At 32.9% G+C, this 20,340-nt stretch overlaps 1 protein-coding gene across 1 annotated transcript; it reads left to right on the forward strand.

The window, feature by feature from the left end:
• The first annotated feature begins 399 nt into the window (after nt 1–399).
• Nucleotides 400–13,553, forward strand: LOC132602022 (protein DETOXIFICATION 16-like). Its single transcript, XM_060315050.1, has 8 exons — nt 400–535; nt 8,909–9,148; nt 10,488–11,032; nt 11,279–11,365; nt 11,460–11,755; nt 11,993–12,111; nt 12,423–12,509; nt 12,989–13,553. The coding sequence occupies exons 2-8, from the start codon at nt 8,912–8,914 to the stop codon at nt 13,028–13,030; spliced, it is 1,413 nt and encodes a 470-aa protein (XP_060171033.1). The 5' UTR covers nt 400–535; nt 8,909–8,911; the 3' UTR covers nt 13,031–13,553.
• Nucleotides 13,554–20,340: the final 6,787 nt, after the last annotated feature.

The raw sequence follows: 20,340 nt of genomic DNA on the forward strand, positions 1-20,340 counted from the left end.
AAGAATTTTGGAAAGACGTGTGATGAATACGAGAATTCATAGTATATCAATAATAACTAATTTAGAATTAAAATATATTGGAGTCAAAAAGAGTGCTAGTAAATTAACGTCAACCAAAAAGTTAATTATAAGCAATCATTATAAAGTACTAATAAAGCGTGATTGATACCAGGATTTATATAATGTTGATCATACACATTTAATTTAGAATTGAGATGTAATCAACTATTATTCGACCAAAAATATCAGACAAATCCACTTTAGAAGTCAAAACATCAGGGGCAAAGGCGTAACTTCAGGCTTATTTTCATTTGCAACAATCATATTGCATGACAACTCTTACTGCCCCAAGAACAATATCCAATTAATGTTATTAATTCAGCTGTTACTTACTTCTCCTCTTTTCTGGTTTTCCACTTCACAAAGAGAAGTAAGACATAGATATACATATAGGTTCATAGTTCCCTATAAAATTTATGCTTGGAATTAGTGAAAATTGACTCTTGGATGATCATCCATTTAGTTTCTGACGAGGGTATCTCCTTTTTATCTCTGAGCTTCTCAGTTTACATATTTATACACGTTATATTTTCTTTTTATTTGTGCTTGTGGGTATTGCTCGTGCATTCTGTAAATGGATTCTTGGATGATCATCTTTCTTTTTCCTTCAAAACACTGAGTACCTTAATTGCTTATATGCCAGCACATGCGCATGCTTCCTGGAAAGTTTAGGTTGTGTTTTTGGTTTAGCGTTTAAGTAATTAAACAAAAAAGAGTGCCTTTTTATTAGTAAATGTTAAGTCTACTCGTAGTTGGAATTTCTTGTTCTTGATGCGCTTACTATTTGTGTTTGCAGCAATGTGTGCACTTAATGCGGTATACCCCTCATCTCAAATTATCTATCGTGATTTTGTTTTACATGTCTTCAAAACTATTTTATCCTCATGGGTATTTGAACAATCATAACATCACCCCATAGTTGAGGTGTATGTCACCCTCAGCCCATAATTTTTAATTATAAGCCTTTTTATTGCTCCTTAATTATGTAATTAATCTTGTACTAGGCTTCAACGTACTTGAGTATTCCAACATCCACTTTCCTTTATCATTTCGAAAGAGACCTTCAAAAGCAGCATTTCCAATTTGCATCCAGCTGATACTACCATTAGTATTCAGTTTTATCTTTCCTGCACAAGTTCTCCCTGTGTCCCAATTTATGTGAAAGGGTTCAAAATATAAGATGTTAAGATACTTAATTTTGGTCATATATAAATTGAGTATGGATTTTCAAAAATTTAAAATAAAATTTATATATTTGAAAACAACATAAAAAGTCCTAGAAGCAACATAACTAACAATTCAAAATACTTAAAAAATATTTGAAAAATTATAGTCAAATAAAATATTATGTGACTCCCTAATTAATAACACCTCCACATTATTGGTAATATGCCTGCACATGAGTTGAATAGATCTACCAATAAAATATCTTTTGAGGGTTTGCCTGGGCTAAGGTTTCTAAAATACACAATGGAGAACATCACTCTAAAATAGCACGTGAAACAGCTAGTGCATGTTATTACTAATTTGGATTCGTATTTATATATTATTATATAAGCTATGATCAACAAATAAAGTATAACTGACAAAATGCGCAAAGTCTTTCATTATAAAAATTGACCCTTTAAGTCACCCCGAAACTTTATTTAAGCAATTTTTTTTTAGGACAACCAAGTGACAAGATTCGACAAGATATTTCATGATCGAACGTGTAATGCTGTTTGTAGTAACAATCCTTAAATATATCGTATTTACAATCAAAATATGCTTTAAGCTATAGCTAAAGCTCTTAAAATTTTGTCCTCTCTTCTGACTTTGAGAGTCTAACTTTAAGCTATTCTGAGCTTTGTGAGACAAGCAAAAAGTACTTCCGACAAAAAATGCTTTTCAAGATAAACAAATTTTGGAAATTTAGCCAAATAATGTAAAAGTTAGTTGGCAAAATCACCACAAGAAAAAAAAACTGAAATTAGCTATAGAATTTATTTGTTGCTAATTCCTATTCTTTTTCTTTTTGGAGATATATACAAAATTATTAATAATATTTCTGAAGGGACGGCTTATTCTAGTTGTAATTTTGTATCAATTTTCGACCATTTCAAGATAAAAGATGAAAGAAGTAAAACAAATGACTGATAAATCACCCTTCACCGAAATTATACCGTATATATAGCTCAATGAATATATATATTAATTCTTAAACACTCTTAGCTAAGTTTCTAGTTTCGTTAGTGTTGTTGCTAACTTGACTTCGGACTCACGATGTAAGAGATTTTATCATTTTCTAACAAATAAAGACTTGAAGAATCAAAGTTAAAAGTCACATAGTTTGAGCCCTCTCTGGTGTAGAAAGGAGAAACATTTACCATTTTACTACACGCTTTGATAGTTTTAGAATAGTTGATGTACTGTTTTGACATGCAAGATGACTCAGATATGTGAGTGTTTTAAACTAGAGGTATAATAAAAATTATACAAAAAGAACAAATCATAACTACTTTAACCTGTACAAACCTGGGCAGGTTAGACAACAAAAATATTGGTCATTTAGCACTTTTGGATACAAAAGTTTGTACCTTTTTCGGGAGAAAATTAAATGACAAAAGTACTCCCTTATGTTTGGGGTAAATTAAGAAAAGATCCTTTAGATATACTTTTGAAAAATTTAATTTTGCTCCTTCAAGTTTAGTAAAGTTAACTGATGAGTTATGAGATGTGGTAGTTTTGATGATTTGACAAACACACCAAGGATCAGATCTTTGATAAGGTCCCCTGAGCGCTATACGAAACATGACAGCTGGTAAAGCAGTTGCACGGTTCTGCAAAACTGCAGCAGCACAGCTATGTGTGTGCTAGGAGCTATAGTCCTTGAAAAGTCACAATCCATGGTCACATGCTTCTCACAAGCTCTCTACTTTGGTCTCATATATATACAACATGTTGGGAATAGTTTGACCTAACACTTGCAAATAAAAAAGATATATTCTTCTCAAGTGCAGCCCGCCACCCCTATCAAGGTGCTCTGAAGAACAAGCCTCAACAAGCCAAAGGACCAGATCCCTGAATTGAAGATGTTTTAAGTCCTTAGGTTGTTGAGTCTTTGTTTCTTTGTTCTATAAATTGTAAACCTACTCTTCTCTTTTAAGAAGTTGTTTGTATGTGCTTGAATTCCAAGGAGATTTCTTGTAAGAAGGTTATCTTTACAAGTTCTAGGAGGTACACTAGGCTAGAGTTAATTTAGAAGGTGTTTGTGGACTGTTCACCCACTTAACCTTTTGAGTGGTACGTTTGTCTGAGTGAATGTAACACCCCGTACCTTTAACTTAAACTTTGATCATAATCCTAGACTTAGAAAAACAGATAAAGAATGTGAGAGTTAGAATTTCTCTGTTCAGTTGTAAGATGGTGGTTTACGCCCATGAACAGTGACCGTATTTTAGTTTATGCCCATGAACAGTGATCGTAAACTGAAACCAAGAATTTCTGAACATTCTGGAATTTGACATTTTGATGTCACATGGTTAAATACGGACCGTATTTCGATTTACGGACCGTATTTCAAAATGTATTTGGAATTTGTAAAAACTTCCTTGATGAAAGTTGTAGATATTTGAAATACCTTTCCAACGGTATATTATGGGGGTCAAACGGACATCTGTGCAAAGAGTTCTGACCATTTTACTAAAGAGATGCAGTGCAGTCCGTATTTCAAAATACGACCCGTATTTCAGTTTACGGCCCGTATTTCAAAATACGGCCAGCACTGTTCAGGACGTAAACTGCAATTTCACAGGACAGTATATATTCATCTATATCAGTTCAACTCATTATTTTTCATTCCTCAAACCCTAGAACGACCTCCTACTCTCCTCCATCATCAAGAACACCAAGGTAAGTCCACTCTAATTATTCCAACTCAATTCTAATACATATCCTTGCAATCTAAACAAGAAATCATTCTTCCTAATCTAGGGTTTTTCAAGAAAACCCATCTCAAGGTTCAAGAATCAAGATTTAGGAAATCTTCTCAAAAAATTCAAGTTTTGGAGCAATTAAGGTATGTAGAGCTTCCATCCACATGTGGGAATCTCTACGTTCTTCCCCATGCTCCGTTTCTTGATATTCATGAAGTTTAAATCCTAGGGCATTAAATCCAACATATTGGTAGCCCGTATTTATGTATTTATGTACATGAATCTTGTATCTATATTCATTATTGTATTCCTAATCTTCCTTTACGGTTATTAGGAATCCCAGCTTAATCCATGAATCATGAATTCTTCCTCATGTGTTCTCATTATGTTTATATGAAGCTTTATGATTTCATCCAGCAAGTTACAAGCATGTTTTCAAGTCAAGTATATATATATGATTACGAACTGTTGTTATTACTCATGAACCAAAAACATGTTTTGCAAGACTATGACAAGTTATCTTACGAAACTATACAAGCAAGTTATGATTCATGAAAACCATGTACAAGCAAGTTATGATTCATGAACACTATGTACAAGCAAGTTATGATTCATGATATACCATGGGCAGCAAGTGCCACTATTTTACATGTTCATGTTTTGGGAGTTGCATTAATTACCGAGGAGGGCTTCAGATAGCCTGAAACTACGTAGCCACCGTAGGGTAAGGATCGCTCCACCCATGTCCCGGACGATCTCTCATAATGACTGGATCCTTTCATATTTTATCAAATCTCATGTTCCCTGGCAAGGACTGAGTGTTCTGCTGGCGGGACGCAAGCACCAGACCATGGATCGGTTATAAGTTATTGCTCTCCCTACTTATCATGTTTTACTTATGATATATATATATATATATATATATATATATATATATATATATATATATATATATGTACTCATGCTCATGCTCATGTTCATGTCCAGGTTTTCAGTTTCAGTTCTTATCATGTTATTCCATGTCCCATGTTATTTCTTTCAGTTACTTTACATACCAGTACATTCAATGTGCTGACGTCCCCTTTTATTGCCCGGGGGCTTGCATTTCACGATGCAGGTACGAACCTACATGACGACGCCTCCGCTCATTAGGATCTGCACATACCAGCTTATTGGTGAGCCCCATCTCATTCGGGGTTTAGTTAACTTTTGGTTTATGATTAGTTATGCATCTAAGGTATGCTGGGGGCCTTGTCCCAGTAAGTATGTTTTCCAGTCAGACTCATGATAGAGGTTTCATAGACTAGACAAGTCAGTTATGTCATGTCAGACATTCATAGTCGTATAGCCATTTTGGCTCATTCATGTTATTTTCGTACTCATGTTTAAACAAGTATTTTTATTAAGTATTATGACTTACTACGTTTAATAAAGGCTCATCATGCATTCACGTTATATTCCGCTTATGTTATGTATCATGATGATTCAGCAAGCCATGTGGTTCGCTCGGTCACATGCAGTCAGGCACCGAGTGCCGTGTTACGTCCAGGCCATAGTTCGGGGCGTGACAGTGAAGGCAAGGTGTATTAGTTTGCTTGGCTAGAGGTAGTCGAGAGTTGCCTACAAATAGAACATTTGTAAGGGAGAGGAATTAAAAATTTAATTCTTAGGTTGCAATAGGTTGTAACTTGAACATTGCTCAGTTTAGTGAAGTTAGAAATCCTACTAGGGACTAGGGTAGGTCGTGATTTTTAATCCCTTGAGCAAGGAGTTTTCTAAGTAAATATCTTGTCTTATTTACTTTCCACTACTATCTATGAAAACAGCTTAGGGACCAGGTCCCGTGGACTGTTTCGGTGAACCTTCAGGTGGTAAATACTAAAAGGGTGGACTCATAGTTATTATCATTAACACTTTTCGTATTCGTCAAATATTTAATAATCTATAGCGATTAGTAGTCATTTTGGCCAAGCTTCTCGGAGCTGAAAGTGCTTCTTTTTTTCTTCTTAAAAGTTGAGATGTTTGCCCAAGTTTTTAGGAGAAGAAGAAATGCTTTGAGTAGAACTAGATACTATTTTTTAAAAAAAAAAGTAGCCTCGCCCCATACAAACTACGAGTGAAGATATATATGCTATCAGGAAGGAATATGACTAGCCAATAAAATTCTACTTAACCAAATATTTTGTGATAGTAATAGTTGCTTTGCATTTTTCCTTCTAGATATGCATTACGAACTTTTCTTTAAAACAAAATTTTAATGTTATTCACCAAGTCAACATGCACATGTCATACTTACAAGATAACAACAAAGAGGCAAAGAAGAAAAAATCAATAAATGCAAATTTCAGAAAAAAGAAAATTTTCTGGTCCTGAACAATGAGAAATAAAGTATCTAATGATAAAGCGTGATTAATTTCAAAATTTATATAGTGCTGATCATAATTAATTTAAAAATTGAGATATAGTCAATTGTTCGACCAAAAATATGAGACAAATCTACTTTAGAAGTCAAAACAATCAGGGCAAAGTTGTAACTTCATGCTGATTTTTGTACAAAAATGTTATTGCAACACGACTGTTAACTGCCCCAAGAACAAAATCCAATTAATGTTGTTAATTCAGCTGTTACGTACTTCTCCTCTTTTGTGGTTTTCCACTTCACAAAGAGACTTAAGACATAGATATACATATAGGTTCATAGTTTCCGTGTAAAATTTATCCTGGGAAATGGTGAAAATTGACTCTTGGATGATCTCCTTTTTATCTCTGAGCTTCTCAGTTTATATATTTATACACGTTTTATTTTCTTTTTATTTGTGCTTGTGGGTATTGCTCGTGCATTCTGCAAATGGATTCTTGGATGATCATCTTTCTTTTTCCTGCAGAAAAATGAGTACCTTAATTGCTTATATCAGGCGGATGCAGTAAGAGGCTAGGGTGTTCACCCGAACACCCTGGATAAAAAATTACAGTGTATATTTAGGGTAAATTTTCTGTGTTCATGTGCATATATTAACTTTTGAACACCCTGAACATATATTATAGTGTATATTTAGGTCAAGTTATTTTTCCGAACACCCTAAGTGAAAATCCTGGATCCGCTAAAATATATGCCAGCACATGTGCATGCTTCCTGAAAAATTTAGGTTGTGTTTTTGGTTTAGCGTTTAAGTAAAGAAAAAGAGAGTGCTTTATATTAGTACATGTTAAGTCTTCTCGTAGTTGGAATTTCTTGTTCTTGATGTGCTTAATATTTGTGTTTGCAGCAATGTGTGCAGTTAATGTGGTATACCCTCTGTCTCAAATTATTTATTGTGTTTTTGTTTTACACGTCTCTTAAGAAACATTAAATAAAAGGTTTTTTTCTTTTAAAAAAAATTATTTTATTCTTCATTGCTATTTGATCAATCATAAGATCGCCCCATAATTGAGGTGTCTGTCGTCTTCAACCCATAATTTCTGATTATAACCCTTTTTGTTGCTCCTTAATTATGTAACTAAACTTGTACTAGGCTTCAGCTTACTTGAGTATCCCAACATCCACCTTTCTTTATCATTTCGAAAGAGCCCTTCAAAAGCAGCATTTCCAGTTTGCATCTACCATTAGTATTTAGTTTTATCTTTCGTGCACAAGTTGGAAACCAAACTAGTCCCTATGTCCCAATTAATGTGAAAGGGTTCGAAACATAAGATGTTAAAATACTTAATTTTGGTTATATATAAATCGGGTATGGATTTTCAAAAATTTAAAATAAGATTTATATATTTGAAAATAACATAGAAAGTTCTAGAAGCAACATAGCTAACAATTCAAATTACTTAAAAAAAACATTTGAAAAATTATAGTCAAATAATTGGTTATATATAAATCGGGTATGGATTTTCAAAATTTTAAAATAAGATTTATATATTTAAAAATAACATAAAAAGTCCTAGAAGCAACATAGCTAACAATTCAAATTGCTTAAAAAAACATATATAAATCGGGTATGGATTTTCAAAAATTTAAAATAATATTTATATATTTAAAAATAACATAAAAAGTCCTAGAAGCAACATAGCTAACAATTCAAATTACTTAAAAAAACATTTGAAAAATTATAGTCAAATAAAAAATTATTTGACTCCCTAATTAATAACACCTTCATATAACTTGTAATATGTCTGCACATGAGTTGAATAGATCTACCAATAAAATGTCTTTTGAGGGTTTGCATGAGCTAGGCTAAAACCCGACCCCCAATGGAGAACATCACTCTAAAATAACACGTGAAGCATGTTACTACTAATTTGGACCTTATATTTATACAGCATAGACTATGATCAACAAATAAAGCTGAATTCACAATACAGCAAGTACTGGCAGCGTTTAAAATATAACTGACAAAGTATGCAAAGTCTTTCATAATAAAAATTGACCCTTTAAGAGTTAAATTTTAAGTCACCCCGAAACCTTATTTAAACAAATTTTTTAGGACAACCAAATCACAAGATTCGACAAGATATTTCATGATCGAACGTGTAATGCTCTTTGTAGTAACAATCCTTAGATATATCGTAGGTACAATCAAAATATGCTTTAAGCTATAGCTAAAGCTCTTAAAACTTTTATCCTCTCTTCTGACTTTGAGAGTCTTAACTTTAAGCTATTTTGGGCTTTGTGAGATAAGCCAAAAGTACTTCTGAAAAAAACGCTTTTCAAGATAACCGAATTTTGGTAGTTTAGCCAAACAATGTAAAATTAGTTGGCAAATTCACTACACGAAAAAACTGGAATTCGCCACGCACTTCGTCGCCAATCTGTTGTTAAATCGCCCGTAGGTAACATAATTTTTTTATAATTTGTTACTTATCCGTCGCTAAATAGAATTTGAAACGGATTTTTCTATTTAGCTACAGAATTTGTCTGTCGCTAATTTGTGTTCTTTTAGCAGAGAATGGATATTCAAGAAAGGAAAGAAGACCTTGAGTGTCCCAATTCAAGAAAATCTGATGAGATTGTTGCACAAGTGAAGAAGTTGTTGGTATTGGCAGGGCCATTAATGCTAGTAAATCTTCTATTATATTCCTTACAAGTGATCTCTGTTATGTTTATTGGTCATCGTGGAGAGCTAGCTCTTGCAGGTGCTTCCATGGCTACTTCATTTGCCTTTGTGACTGGATTCAGCTTGTTGGTTAGTCTTTCTTTTACTTCATTTATCGCATTACAGTCAAACATCTTTATAACGACGTTGAATTTGTCTGAATATTTTGTGGCTGCTATAGCAAGATGATGTTGTAGAGAACATATAATATACTCCCTCTGTTCCCAATTTATGTCACACAATTCAGATTTCGAGAGTTGAATTTCTTAATTTTGACCGTGAATTCAGACACAGAAGCTTTAAGTTGTTAAAATAAAATTTACATAGTTGGAATCTATGTAAGAAGTACTATACATCACTGCAGTTAACAATTTAAAATCTTTAAAAGGCATATGAAAAATCAAGGTCAAAGAACTTTTTTTTTTTTTGCTCTCGAAATCTGAAAGTTGCCACATAAATTTGGATGGAGGAAGTAACACGATATTGTTATAGAAAGGTCTGACTGTATATGGATGACAAAATTTATTGCATGTATTTTAGTATTTAGATGCTATGTTACTTTGACTCTCAAAAATATTGTCGCATCTGTGTCGATTCCTCCAAAAATATATGAGAATCCAACATGCACCACTCGACATTTTTGAAGAGTCCGAACAACATATTTTAGATGAATGCTCAAATGATCTAAAGTTCATAAATTGTTCTTTATAATAGAGTTGCTCGAGTAATATGTATTTACCTTAATGATGCTATAAATCTTCATCGAAGTGCTTGGTTTTTTTTTAACAAAAGCTCTTATGTAGCCACTTATGTACCTTTATTGGTGCTTGACCGACCGAAATACTGATATCAAAGACTTTGAGAGAGTTCTCAGCAGCCACGACTCTTATAAGGGCTTGATCCTGAGTCAGAGTTGTGCATTTGAGTTGCCAAATTAGCGAAAAACGTATATATTTGATAAGCAATAGGATGTGGAACACATCTACTAATACAACTAAATAAGCATGAACATTAAGCTAACATGCTACTCTCTCTATTTGAATTTGTGTCTTAGTTACAATTTCAAGAGTCAAAGAATGATTTCTTTGATCGTGATTTTATCAAATATTTTGGATTGTTAACTATTGTGACTTATGGCAGTACTTTTACGTAATTTCTAAATATGGAAATTTTATTTCAAAAAATAATTGAAGATTTTATGTCCAAATTCACACGGAAAATTAGCCAAAAAAAAATTAGTTAGTTTGACCCGCGTACTCCTAACTAAGACACGTAAATTGAAACGGAGGGAGTATAACATATTCAACTATTTGACAATCACTTGATAGTCAAGAGGAATTTAACTATGTTTTCTTTAGCTATTTGATACTCATCTAAGATCTCTGTCTTTGTCCTTGGCATTTTGATTCAACTCTGCTTGATATATCAGATGGGAATGGGAAGTGCATTGGAGACATTATGTGGTCAATCAAATGGTGCAAAGCAATATCACATGCTTGGTATTCATATGCAAAGGGCAATGTTTGTTAATCTTTTGGTCAGCATACCTCTTGCCTGTATTTGGGCTAATGCAGGACATATTCTTGTATTCTTGAGACAAGATCCGGAAATTGCAGCCGAAGCAGGACATTATGCATGCTTCATGATACCGAGCATATTTGCCTTTGGACTACTAGAATGCCAGATTAGGTTTCTACAAGCTCAAAACAATGTCCTCCCCATGATGCTTACTGCAGGATTCACCGCATTGCTCCATGTTTTCGGTTGTTGGATTCTCGTGCTCAAAAGCGGCCTTGGCAGCAAAGGAGCAGCTCTAGCTAATGCTACATCTTACTGGATTAATGTGTCCTTGCTAGCTGCATATATTAGGATATCGCCTTGCTTCAAAAATACTTGCACAGGATTCTCAACCGAAGCATTTTCTGATATCCCAAGATATCTTAGACTTGCAGTTCCTTCAGCTCTTATGATGTGGTATTCCTCAGTTGTTTTCAATAAATGAGTAATGGAATTACTCTACAAAAAAATTGTAATTAGCTACGAATTTCGTCGCTAAATTGCTCGTAGCTAACCGAAGTTTTGATAGTCAGTCGTTAAATAGGATTAGCAACGGATTTTCTGTTTAGCTACAGAATTTGTCTATCACTAATCCTTGTTTTTTTAAGTAGTGTTATGAATATAACAAAGCCAATTTGACTCTTTCCATCTTTTGAAACTCAGCTTGGAGATATGGTCGTTCGAAATGATGGTTCTTTTGTCTGGTCTTCTTCCTAATCCGAAGCTAGAAACGTCAGTTCTTTCCATCAGGTCAGTAGTTTTTTTAACGCATTAATATCACATGCAACATCATGATTCAGTCATCTATCCCCCGGCCTAACGTTACTTTGACTTATTTTTCCAGCCTTAATACATCTGCTATGGTACATATGTTGCCTCAAGGACTAGGTGGGGCTGTAAGTGTAAGAGTTTCCAATGAATTGGGAGCTGGACGACCAAAAGCAGCTCGTCTTGCAGCGCGTACTGCAACATTCTTAGCTACCACCGAAGGCATTCTACTAGCTATAGTCATGGTTTCGATTCGTAAAGTCTGGGGCCATTGCTATAGCAATGAAGAAGAAGTAGTGACATATGTTGGGAAAATGTTAATCTTAATAGCAGTATCTCACTTCTTAGATGCTCATCAATCTGTATTTTCAGGTTTGTCCAAATCCACTTCCAAGTGTCTATATTGCCAATAATGCAACTTTTATCTGATAATATCTTTAACTATTAGACAGGGTCGAAGCAACAACCGCACCCTTCCCAAGGAAAATTATATTGTGTATATAGGCTAAATTACTACTTTTTATTCATATATATTAAATCTTGTACACTCTTGAGTACTCTTAGCGAAATTTCTAGCTTCGGCACTGACCTTATTAACAAAAAATTAAGGTATTGCTAGAGGATGTGGGTGGCAAAAGATAGGTGCATTTGTCAATTTGGGAGCCTTTTATCTGTGGGGAATACCTGCTGGTGCTGTGTTAGCTTTTGTCTACCATGTTGGAGGAAAGGTATTATTCTTATACGCATTTCATTATTAATATTGCATTATATTCTCGAGTTTAAGTTATATGCAATGAAAAAGTGCAATTTTTTCTTACTCTTTCAATGTAGTGACCGGCTATAGAAGATTGCTTTTCCCTTTTTTGAGGTTACCAATTAATGTATGTATAGAGAATCACACACAATTTTCCTTTAAGTGACCTGATGGTTTAAATTTTTTGTTACATCGTCAGTGTATAGAGCTTATACTACTTATTCTTTGCGAGTTGAGTTATGTGGCAAAACTGATGGTTTGCATACTTTTCCAATTGTGCAAAAGGGGCTTTGGATGGGAATCATTCTGGCCATTTCTGCACAAGCACTGATTTACTCTGTTGTTATTCTGAGAACAAATTGGGATAAACAGGTTAGTTTTGCTCCTTCTAAGGCTTGTTTCAATTTCAACAATCAATTCATCCTGCTACTTTCATTGGGTTACCTCTAGGGTGTCATAGCCTATGTTGCTCGGAATCTTCAAATTGCTGCCGGATGCCTGTCGGATCTTCTAAAAGTAGTGTATTTTTTAAGGATCTAACAAGGGTGCGGCAACATTTTTTGAGAGTACGAGCAACATAGGTCATAGCCAACTTACAAGAATTAATCTAAAGTTAATTGTTCTTTTTATTTGTATTGCTCAGACTCTTCAAAAATGCCACCAGGTACGTGTCGGATCCTCTAAAAGTAGTGTATTTTGGAGGATCTGACACGAATACACCAACATTTTTGGAGTATCCAAGCAACATAACTCCTTATCTCATTCCGCTGCATATCTCCATGTCTGGTCTTTATTGAAAGCTCAAGATCAAGGAATCATTGTAGATAAAGCAAGTTTGTTGTGTTTTGTAGGCAAATAAAGTAGCAGATAGGGTGACTCAAGAATCAACATAGAAGAAATTGGTAAATGAGATTGGCAACAAGCACAAAGTAGATCATTTCCATGCTCCATCCAAAATTATGTTGCTTGGACTCTTTAAAAATTAATGTCGATGCGTGCATGTCGGATCCTCCAAAAGTAGTGTATTTTTTGGGATAAATCAGGCTGATTCCAAGGGCTTTTTCTGGATATTCCTTAGCGTCCTGACTAATATTCGTGGAATGTAAGAAGCAGGTGACTAGTTTTTGGGAACAAATCAAAGAAATTTTTTGGAATCCTACAAGATTTTTTTTTTTTTTTTTGGATAGATGGTCAGAATTTCCTTCGACAAGGAAGTCATCATGCTTTCCGGTGGTCTCGGGAAACGCCTCTTGTAGGGTCTGCCATGTCTGGATGGTATGTCTTTAGACATCTCACATGGAAGATCGAGTGGATCTTTCCCTCAGAAAGAAGATGTAATAGATTTTAAGCAAAGAATTATATATGCACAACTTTTAAAAATATGGACAAAATTTAAATAGAAACCAGAAACGATACATTTGCATAAATCAACCTGATGAAAATGATAAAATTGGACGTTTTTGTCCTTAAAATGGGTTGGTATTTAATTTTTACCATTTAGCAACCAAGCTTTGCCTAGTGAAGCACAAGTTCTTTAGAAACTAAAGTCATGGTAGTGAAAATATAAATGCATGCCCAGCGATTTTTTTTATTGTGGGGGACATAAATTAAAAGACCAGCATAAAATAAGCACAAAAGTGCAAATGCCTGATAAAAATGTCCTAGCCAATGGGCCCTGGCCTAATCTTATTATAAGGCCCAAAAGGATGGAAACTGAGCCCTCCTAGTTCTGATTAATTTTCTCTTGTTTTCTCTTCTTTAAATGTTCTTATTGCTCATGAGAGAGAAAAAGGGAAATGATAAATGATAAGAGAACAATGAAAATGGAACTCAAACATTCATGAAAAGCCTTCGTTGGTATCATTGGATTACCTCTACCTAGGGGACGGATCCAGTGTAGAATTTACGTTTTTATTTTGAGTTTAGTAGCTTTGACTTTGACCTTATATATGTATTTAAAATTTACTAAAAAAAGCATTATCGGATCCAATACTTTAAATAAGTTGTGTTAAAAGATACTAAAAAAAGTATTAGGAGCTCGAGTCACAATATTCATTGATGATCTATCTCAAAAAGATTGTTTCTTTGAAATACTTTACTTTCTAAATACAAGTTTTTTTTTTTTCTCTCTCTTTTCATTTTGTTAACAAAACCATACAAGTCAACACGAGCCTACGTGTGTTTCTTTCTCCAGAAGTGTCCTACACTTTATATAGTTTTTGATCCAATATTTCTGGTGGATTTTATATTCATTTAATACAATAAGAATCTTATATTTATTTAAACGCTAAAGTCTCTTTTTCTCTTTTGGAGATAGATATAGAACTTCTGATAATTAATACTATTTCTGAAGGTGATAACAAATAACAATGAAATAAAATCGTTTTTCTTGAATAGCCTTAACTAAATTCCTAGCTTCGACATTGCCGTTGACTTGACATTGAACACAAGATGTGGGAGATTTTAACATTTCCTACCAGAGACTCAAAGAGTCAGAGAACTCCATTCGCATATTCCCAACACGAGATCTCTGGTAAAAAATGAAAAATGTTTACCACGCTACCCCATACTTTGGTAGTTTTAGAATAGCCAATGTACTGATTTAACATGCGCGACGAAAGCCTTATACGTGAGTGTTTTAAACTTGAGGTGTCAAAAATATACAAAAAATAAATAAATTTGTAGCTAGTTTAACCCGTCCAAACTTGTACAGGTTGGACTACAAAAAAATCGTTATTTAGCACTTTGGATGCAAAAGTTTGAAGCTTTTCTTGCTTCTCGGGAGAAATGACAAAATGATCTCTTATGTTCGGGGTAGATTAAAATGGTCATTTAGATATATTGTTGAGCAGTTTTAGTACTCTAAGTTTGCTAAAAATAGCAATTTTGGTTTTCGTCAGATAGTTAAGAAACTCTAACTACCAGTCCATTGCATTTTATGGGAATTGTGGGAAAACAAAGTTTAGCTTATGATTGTAGAATTGAGATTATTCCATTTCCTTGTCTATCTCACATATTTAATTCCAAAATAGCAACGAGAGATTTCATTATCCATGCCCATTTTATTTTAAATTAACAATTGTGATGGTGAACGGTGGTTGTTTCGTGTGTTTACACATCAATTAGTTTAACATCTTCGTTTTCAATTGTTTTAGACTAGAAAACAATAGATATACTCTTCTTCTTCTTCTTCTTTTCTTTTTTGTGTAAAATGGAAAATACTAAATAAATTTTTTTTATCTTTGATAAGCTATACAATTTAATCTGTCAGGAGAAGAAACTCCACATCCTTAAGCGCATCATCTCAAATCAATAAAGCTTCTTCACATTTGTGCTCTTCATTTTTGAGAATTCAACACGTTAACTTACTTCTCTCCAGATATGTTTAATGGTGTCCTTGTTGACTTTCTATAAGTATTTACAATCTTCAATAGCAGGTCCCAACGAATGACACTGTACTCCCTCTTCATTAATAAGCTTGACGGTCAATAGGCAATCTCTCATTCGCTTCTAAATTATTGTATCCCATTTATTATAACCCTTTTTATTGCTCCATAATTCTGTGACTAAATTTGAAGTAGGCTTTACCTTACCCGGTTATCTCAACATCCACTTTCCTTTATAATTGAAAGAGCCTTTCAAAAGCAAAATCTTCAGTTTTGCATCTTGACACTACCATCAATATTCAGTTTTATCTTTTCTGCACAAGGTGTCAAGGTGGAAACCCAGCCTCTCTCTATCACAATTTATGAGAAGGTATTCGAAGTACGAGGGTCAAAATACTTAAGTTTGACCGTGAATTCAGGTATGAAAAGAAAGGAATGTTAGTTTTGATTTATTTGGGAATAGGAATTTGGCTAGGAAATACTTCAACAATATCCATAGTATAAAAGGCTTAATGCATATGTGGCCTCCTAAACTTATCCTTTTTTTTTTTCATTTTGGCACCTTAACTAAAGGCCTGTTTGTCCATAGATACCAAGAAAAAATTTCACTTTTTTTGAAATTTTGGAGTTGGAGTTGGAGTTGTGTTTGGCTATAGTTTTTGAAATTGTAGTTTTTGTTGAAATGTAGTTGTAAAAAAGTGAAAAAAGTGTTTTTTTTTTTTTTAAAAACAAGTTTTTTTTTTTTTTTTTTTGGAATTCTGGAATACAACTTCAAGTTGTATTCGGAATTCTTATGGCCAAACGCTGAAAAGTGAAAAAAAAATTCCGAACTAAAGTGAATAATTCTTATGGCCAAACGCCCATTAAGTGTTGTTCCTACTGAACCCCTGAACTTGGCCTCAAGTGTCAAGTGTGTCTATCAAACACAATCCGACTTACATAATATAAATGGTGAGTTTCAATTTTTTTTAGCCTTGCGCATGAATGTCAATCGCATCCTACGTGGAAAATTCAACCAATTAAAACACCCTACCCATTTTAATTATATACATCAGATATTAAGTTTTGGTTTTAGTTTTTCAGTTTTCAGTTTAGTTTTTGATTTTGGTTTCTTATTTTTCAACTTTTGATTTTCCAGTTTTGGTTTCTTATTTTTCAGTTCTAGTTTTCAGTTTTTATTTTCAGTTTTAGTATCCAATTTTGATTTCTTATTTTTCCAGTTTTGTTATTTGATTGGTTTAAGTGGTGGTTCTTCATTTGTATAACACAGTAGCACACTTCTTTCTGTCTAATGTGTATAATTAAAATGGGTGAGGTGTTTTAATTAGTTGAATTTTCCACGTAGGATGTGATTGATAATCACGCCAAGATTAAAAAAAATTAAACTCGCTATATATGCTATGTAAGTCGGATCTTATTTGATAGACACACTTGATGCCAAGTTCATGGGTTCAATAGGAACAATACTTAGTTGAAGCGATAAAATAGAAAAAAAAAAAAAAAGCAAATTTAAAAGGTCGCATATGCATTAAGCCTAATTTATAACATGTCTGGATATATGAGTTCAAGAGGTCTACTCATAAAATGTCTTTTAAGGGTTTGCAATGGCTAAGGCTTCTAAAACGTACGTGATACACAATGGACAATGTCACTCTAAAATAATAAGTGATACAGCTAGTGCACGTAAATACAGTCATACCTCAAGTGGCAACTTTTAAAAATGAAACTGATAAAATGCGCAATCTTTCTTTATAAATATGGTCCCCTTTATTCACCCTGAAACTTTATTTAAAACAATTTTTTTCGGACAACCAAGTCACAAGATTCGACAATCAATTAATATTTTCCTGATCAAGTGTGTAATACTCTTTAGAGTAACATCCCTTAATACATTCAACTTTATGAGTTCTAAATTTTAGAATGTCGACTTCAATTTATAATAATTATTGGGTTATAAATCTAATATTTATACATATTCAATGAATATTAGTCAGGACGCTAGGGTAGTAATTACACAACCTAGTAATTACACAGTAATGTAATTGCAACGGCATGTTTGTTTGTCAGAACGTAATTACAATGTAATTACAAGCGTGTTGTTTGGTTGCACAAGTGTAATTACACAGTTAGTTTAATTTAAAAATAAAATTTAGTTATAAAAAATTTAAAATTAATATTTAAAAAATATTTGCCTTATAAATTATATTAAATTAGTTATTTAATAACACATTGTTTCTTGAAAATACATTAATTAATAATCACATATTTGTAACTAATATTGTAAAAAATAATTGATATGTATTTTTCAAATTAATACTCCCTCCGTCCCAAAAAGATTGTCCACTTTTGATTTGACACAAAGTTTAAGAAACAAAGGAAGACTTTTGAAATATGTGGTCCAAAACAAGTCTTAGATATTTGTGTGACTGTAAATCATCTTATAAAGTTAAATTGTTTCTAAATATAGAAAGGGGACAATCTTTTTGGGACAGACTAAAAAGGAAAAGCGGACAATCTTTTTGGGACAGACTAAAAAGGAAAGGAGGACAATCTTTTTGGGACAGAGGGAGTAATATTTAGTTTTAATTAATTATAAAACTTAAAACAAGATTTTTTTTTTTTTATGAGAACGTCATGGATTGGATGTTTGACAAAAAAATAATATTTATAAATATAATGCCATAACATTATTCAAATGTTTGACACAAAAAATCCATCAAATGTAAGTGAAAAATAAACAACATGCAATGTGAAAACAAATAACTTAAAATTAAAATATAACATAAATTCAAAATCTATAAGAAAACGTTTAGCATAATACTCTTATGTCAAATTCCAACGTTACATAAGTAAGTTCTAATGTAACTTATATAAATAATTCAAAAGAAAGGTAAAATATAAGTCTATAACCTCATTCACGTCGAAATTCTATTTTAATAATGTCACTCGTTATATGTCAAGTTTGTTAATGATTCATTCTTTCCAATATTAAGAGGTGTAATTTCAAAAATTAGAATAATAACACGATTATGTTAAATGAATAAAATAAAAATACGAGCAATTACACGGAACTACAAGAATTAAAGTTTGGGAATATAAAAAGAAAAATACATTTTAAAGAATAAAAATAATTAAAAAGTAAAAATTAAAAGAAATTAAAAATATATTAAAAATCAAAAGAAATCAAAATAATAGAAATAAATTAAAAATCAGAAGAAATTAAAATAATAGAAATTAAAAATAAATTAAAAATAAAAAGAAATTAAAATAAACAAAAAAGAAACAAACTAAAAAGTAACTGTGTAATAACATGGTGTAATTACACTCAATTCTCAACCCCCCTTGAGAATTCAATTACACCCAATTCCCACCTAACTGTATAATTATTTGGTCAAATAAATAGGTCAAACTGTGTAATTACACCCAATTATACCTAATTCCAATTACCTGGGTGGCTTTCCAAACAGGCCTAAGGGGTTCAAAATTTGTAAAAGTGAACACATGAAGAAGTCGAAGGGGATTCAACATCTACTAAATATATATAAAAATAATTTTAGTCATGTATAAACAGTATAATTTTTCGCTATGCCTGGCTCTGCCCCTGGCTATAGCCCAAGGGAATGTGATGTCAGGGGTGGATCTAGGGCCAGGACCCGAACACCCTCGCCAAAAAATTATACCAATATATATAAGGTATTTTTTCTTAATGTACAATATATAAATTTTGAACCCTTGAACACAAGAGAAGATGTTGGTTTAGGGATTCAAAATTTACCTTGAGGTTCCAAGTTCAAATCTCAGGCATTACATTTTTCTTTTTGAACCCCTCAGTAAAAATCGTGATTTATTTCACTACTCGATCCGACTTATAGCTCACACAAAGACAACGTAGTTGGATTGTTTCATTTAAATATCTTATGTCACAAGACATCTATATATATATATATATATATATATATATATTTCTTTAGTTTCTTGGAACAGGGGTACCATTACACTGTGCCCATGCTCTTTATCCCCTCGTATGAACTTCAACCTTTGTTTTTATGAGGGAAAGCTTTATACTATTTAGAGGAAAATGGATATACAAGAGACTAAGAGAGTGAACAAGGTGTTGAGTGTCCATTGATTGTAGAAAATGGAAAAAAAAGAGTCTAAGAACAAGAGCAATAATGAGATTTTGGGAGAAGTGAAGAGGCTTTTAGTATTGGCAGGGCCTCTTATGTCTGTCAATTTTTTATTATGTTGGATTTTCATTAGGAGTTCAAAATTATGAAGAAATAAACACACGGAGAAGCCAAGGGTTCAACATCCAGTATTTATACATAAAATTAATTTTAACCTTCAATATACAGTATAATTTTCTGATCCCCTTGTTTACACTTGGCTCCGCCCCTGCTTACAGGTGATATCTATAATGTTTGTTGGTCATCTTGGACTGGATTTTCAAAAGAGGCATTTCATGATATATGGGTACTGAATTTTATCCACTTATAATAGTAAGGTCGCAAACTACGTGCTTTTTGACCGATTAAAGTAACTTTACCCACCATGCCACAAAACTTTACCCATTTTAACAGTTAAATTACCAAATTTTACCTACGATAACAACAAAACCTACTCATCGAGTGACCTTACTGTTATAGTGGAAAAGTTTTGTGACTTTACTATCACGGTGGATAATGTGCAGTTACTTTACTATGACAAAAAGTAGTTGTAACTTTACCGTTATAATAGGTAAAAGTTCAATTACTTTAATGTGATAAAAAAAGTTTTATGACTTTAATGTTATAGAGAATAAATTTCTATGTATCTAA

Source organism: Lycium barbarum, chromosome 7 (genome assembly GCF_019175385.1).
Source record: "Lycium barbarum isolate Lr01 chromosome 7, ASM1917538v2, whole genome shotgun sequence".
In the NCBI taxonomy this organism is placed as follows: Eukaryota; Viridiplantae; Streptophyta; class Magnoliopsida; order Solanales; family Solanaceae; genus Lycium; species Lycium barbarum.

Coding starts and splice junctions, on each gene's coding strand:
- LOC132602022 (XM_060315050.1), top strand. CDS start 8,912: ATGGATATTCAAGAAAGGAAAGAAGACCTTGAGTGTCCCAATTCAAGA. Junction 11,756..11,992: donor TCATCAATCTGTATTTTCAG/GTTTGTCCAAAT, acceptor CAAAAAATTAAG/GTATTGCTAGAGGATGTGGG. Junction 12,112..12,422: donor TCTACCATGTTGGAGGAAAG/GTATTATTCTTA, acceptor ATTGTGCAAAAG/GGGCTTTGGATGGGAATCAT.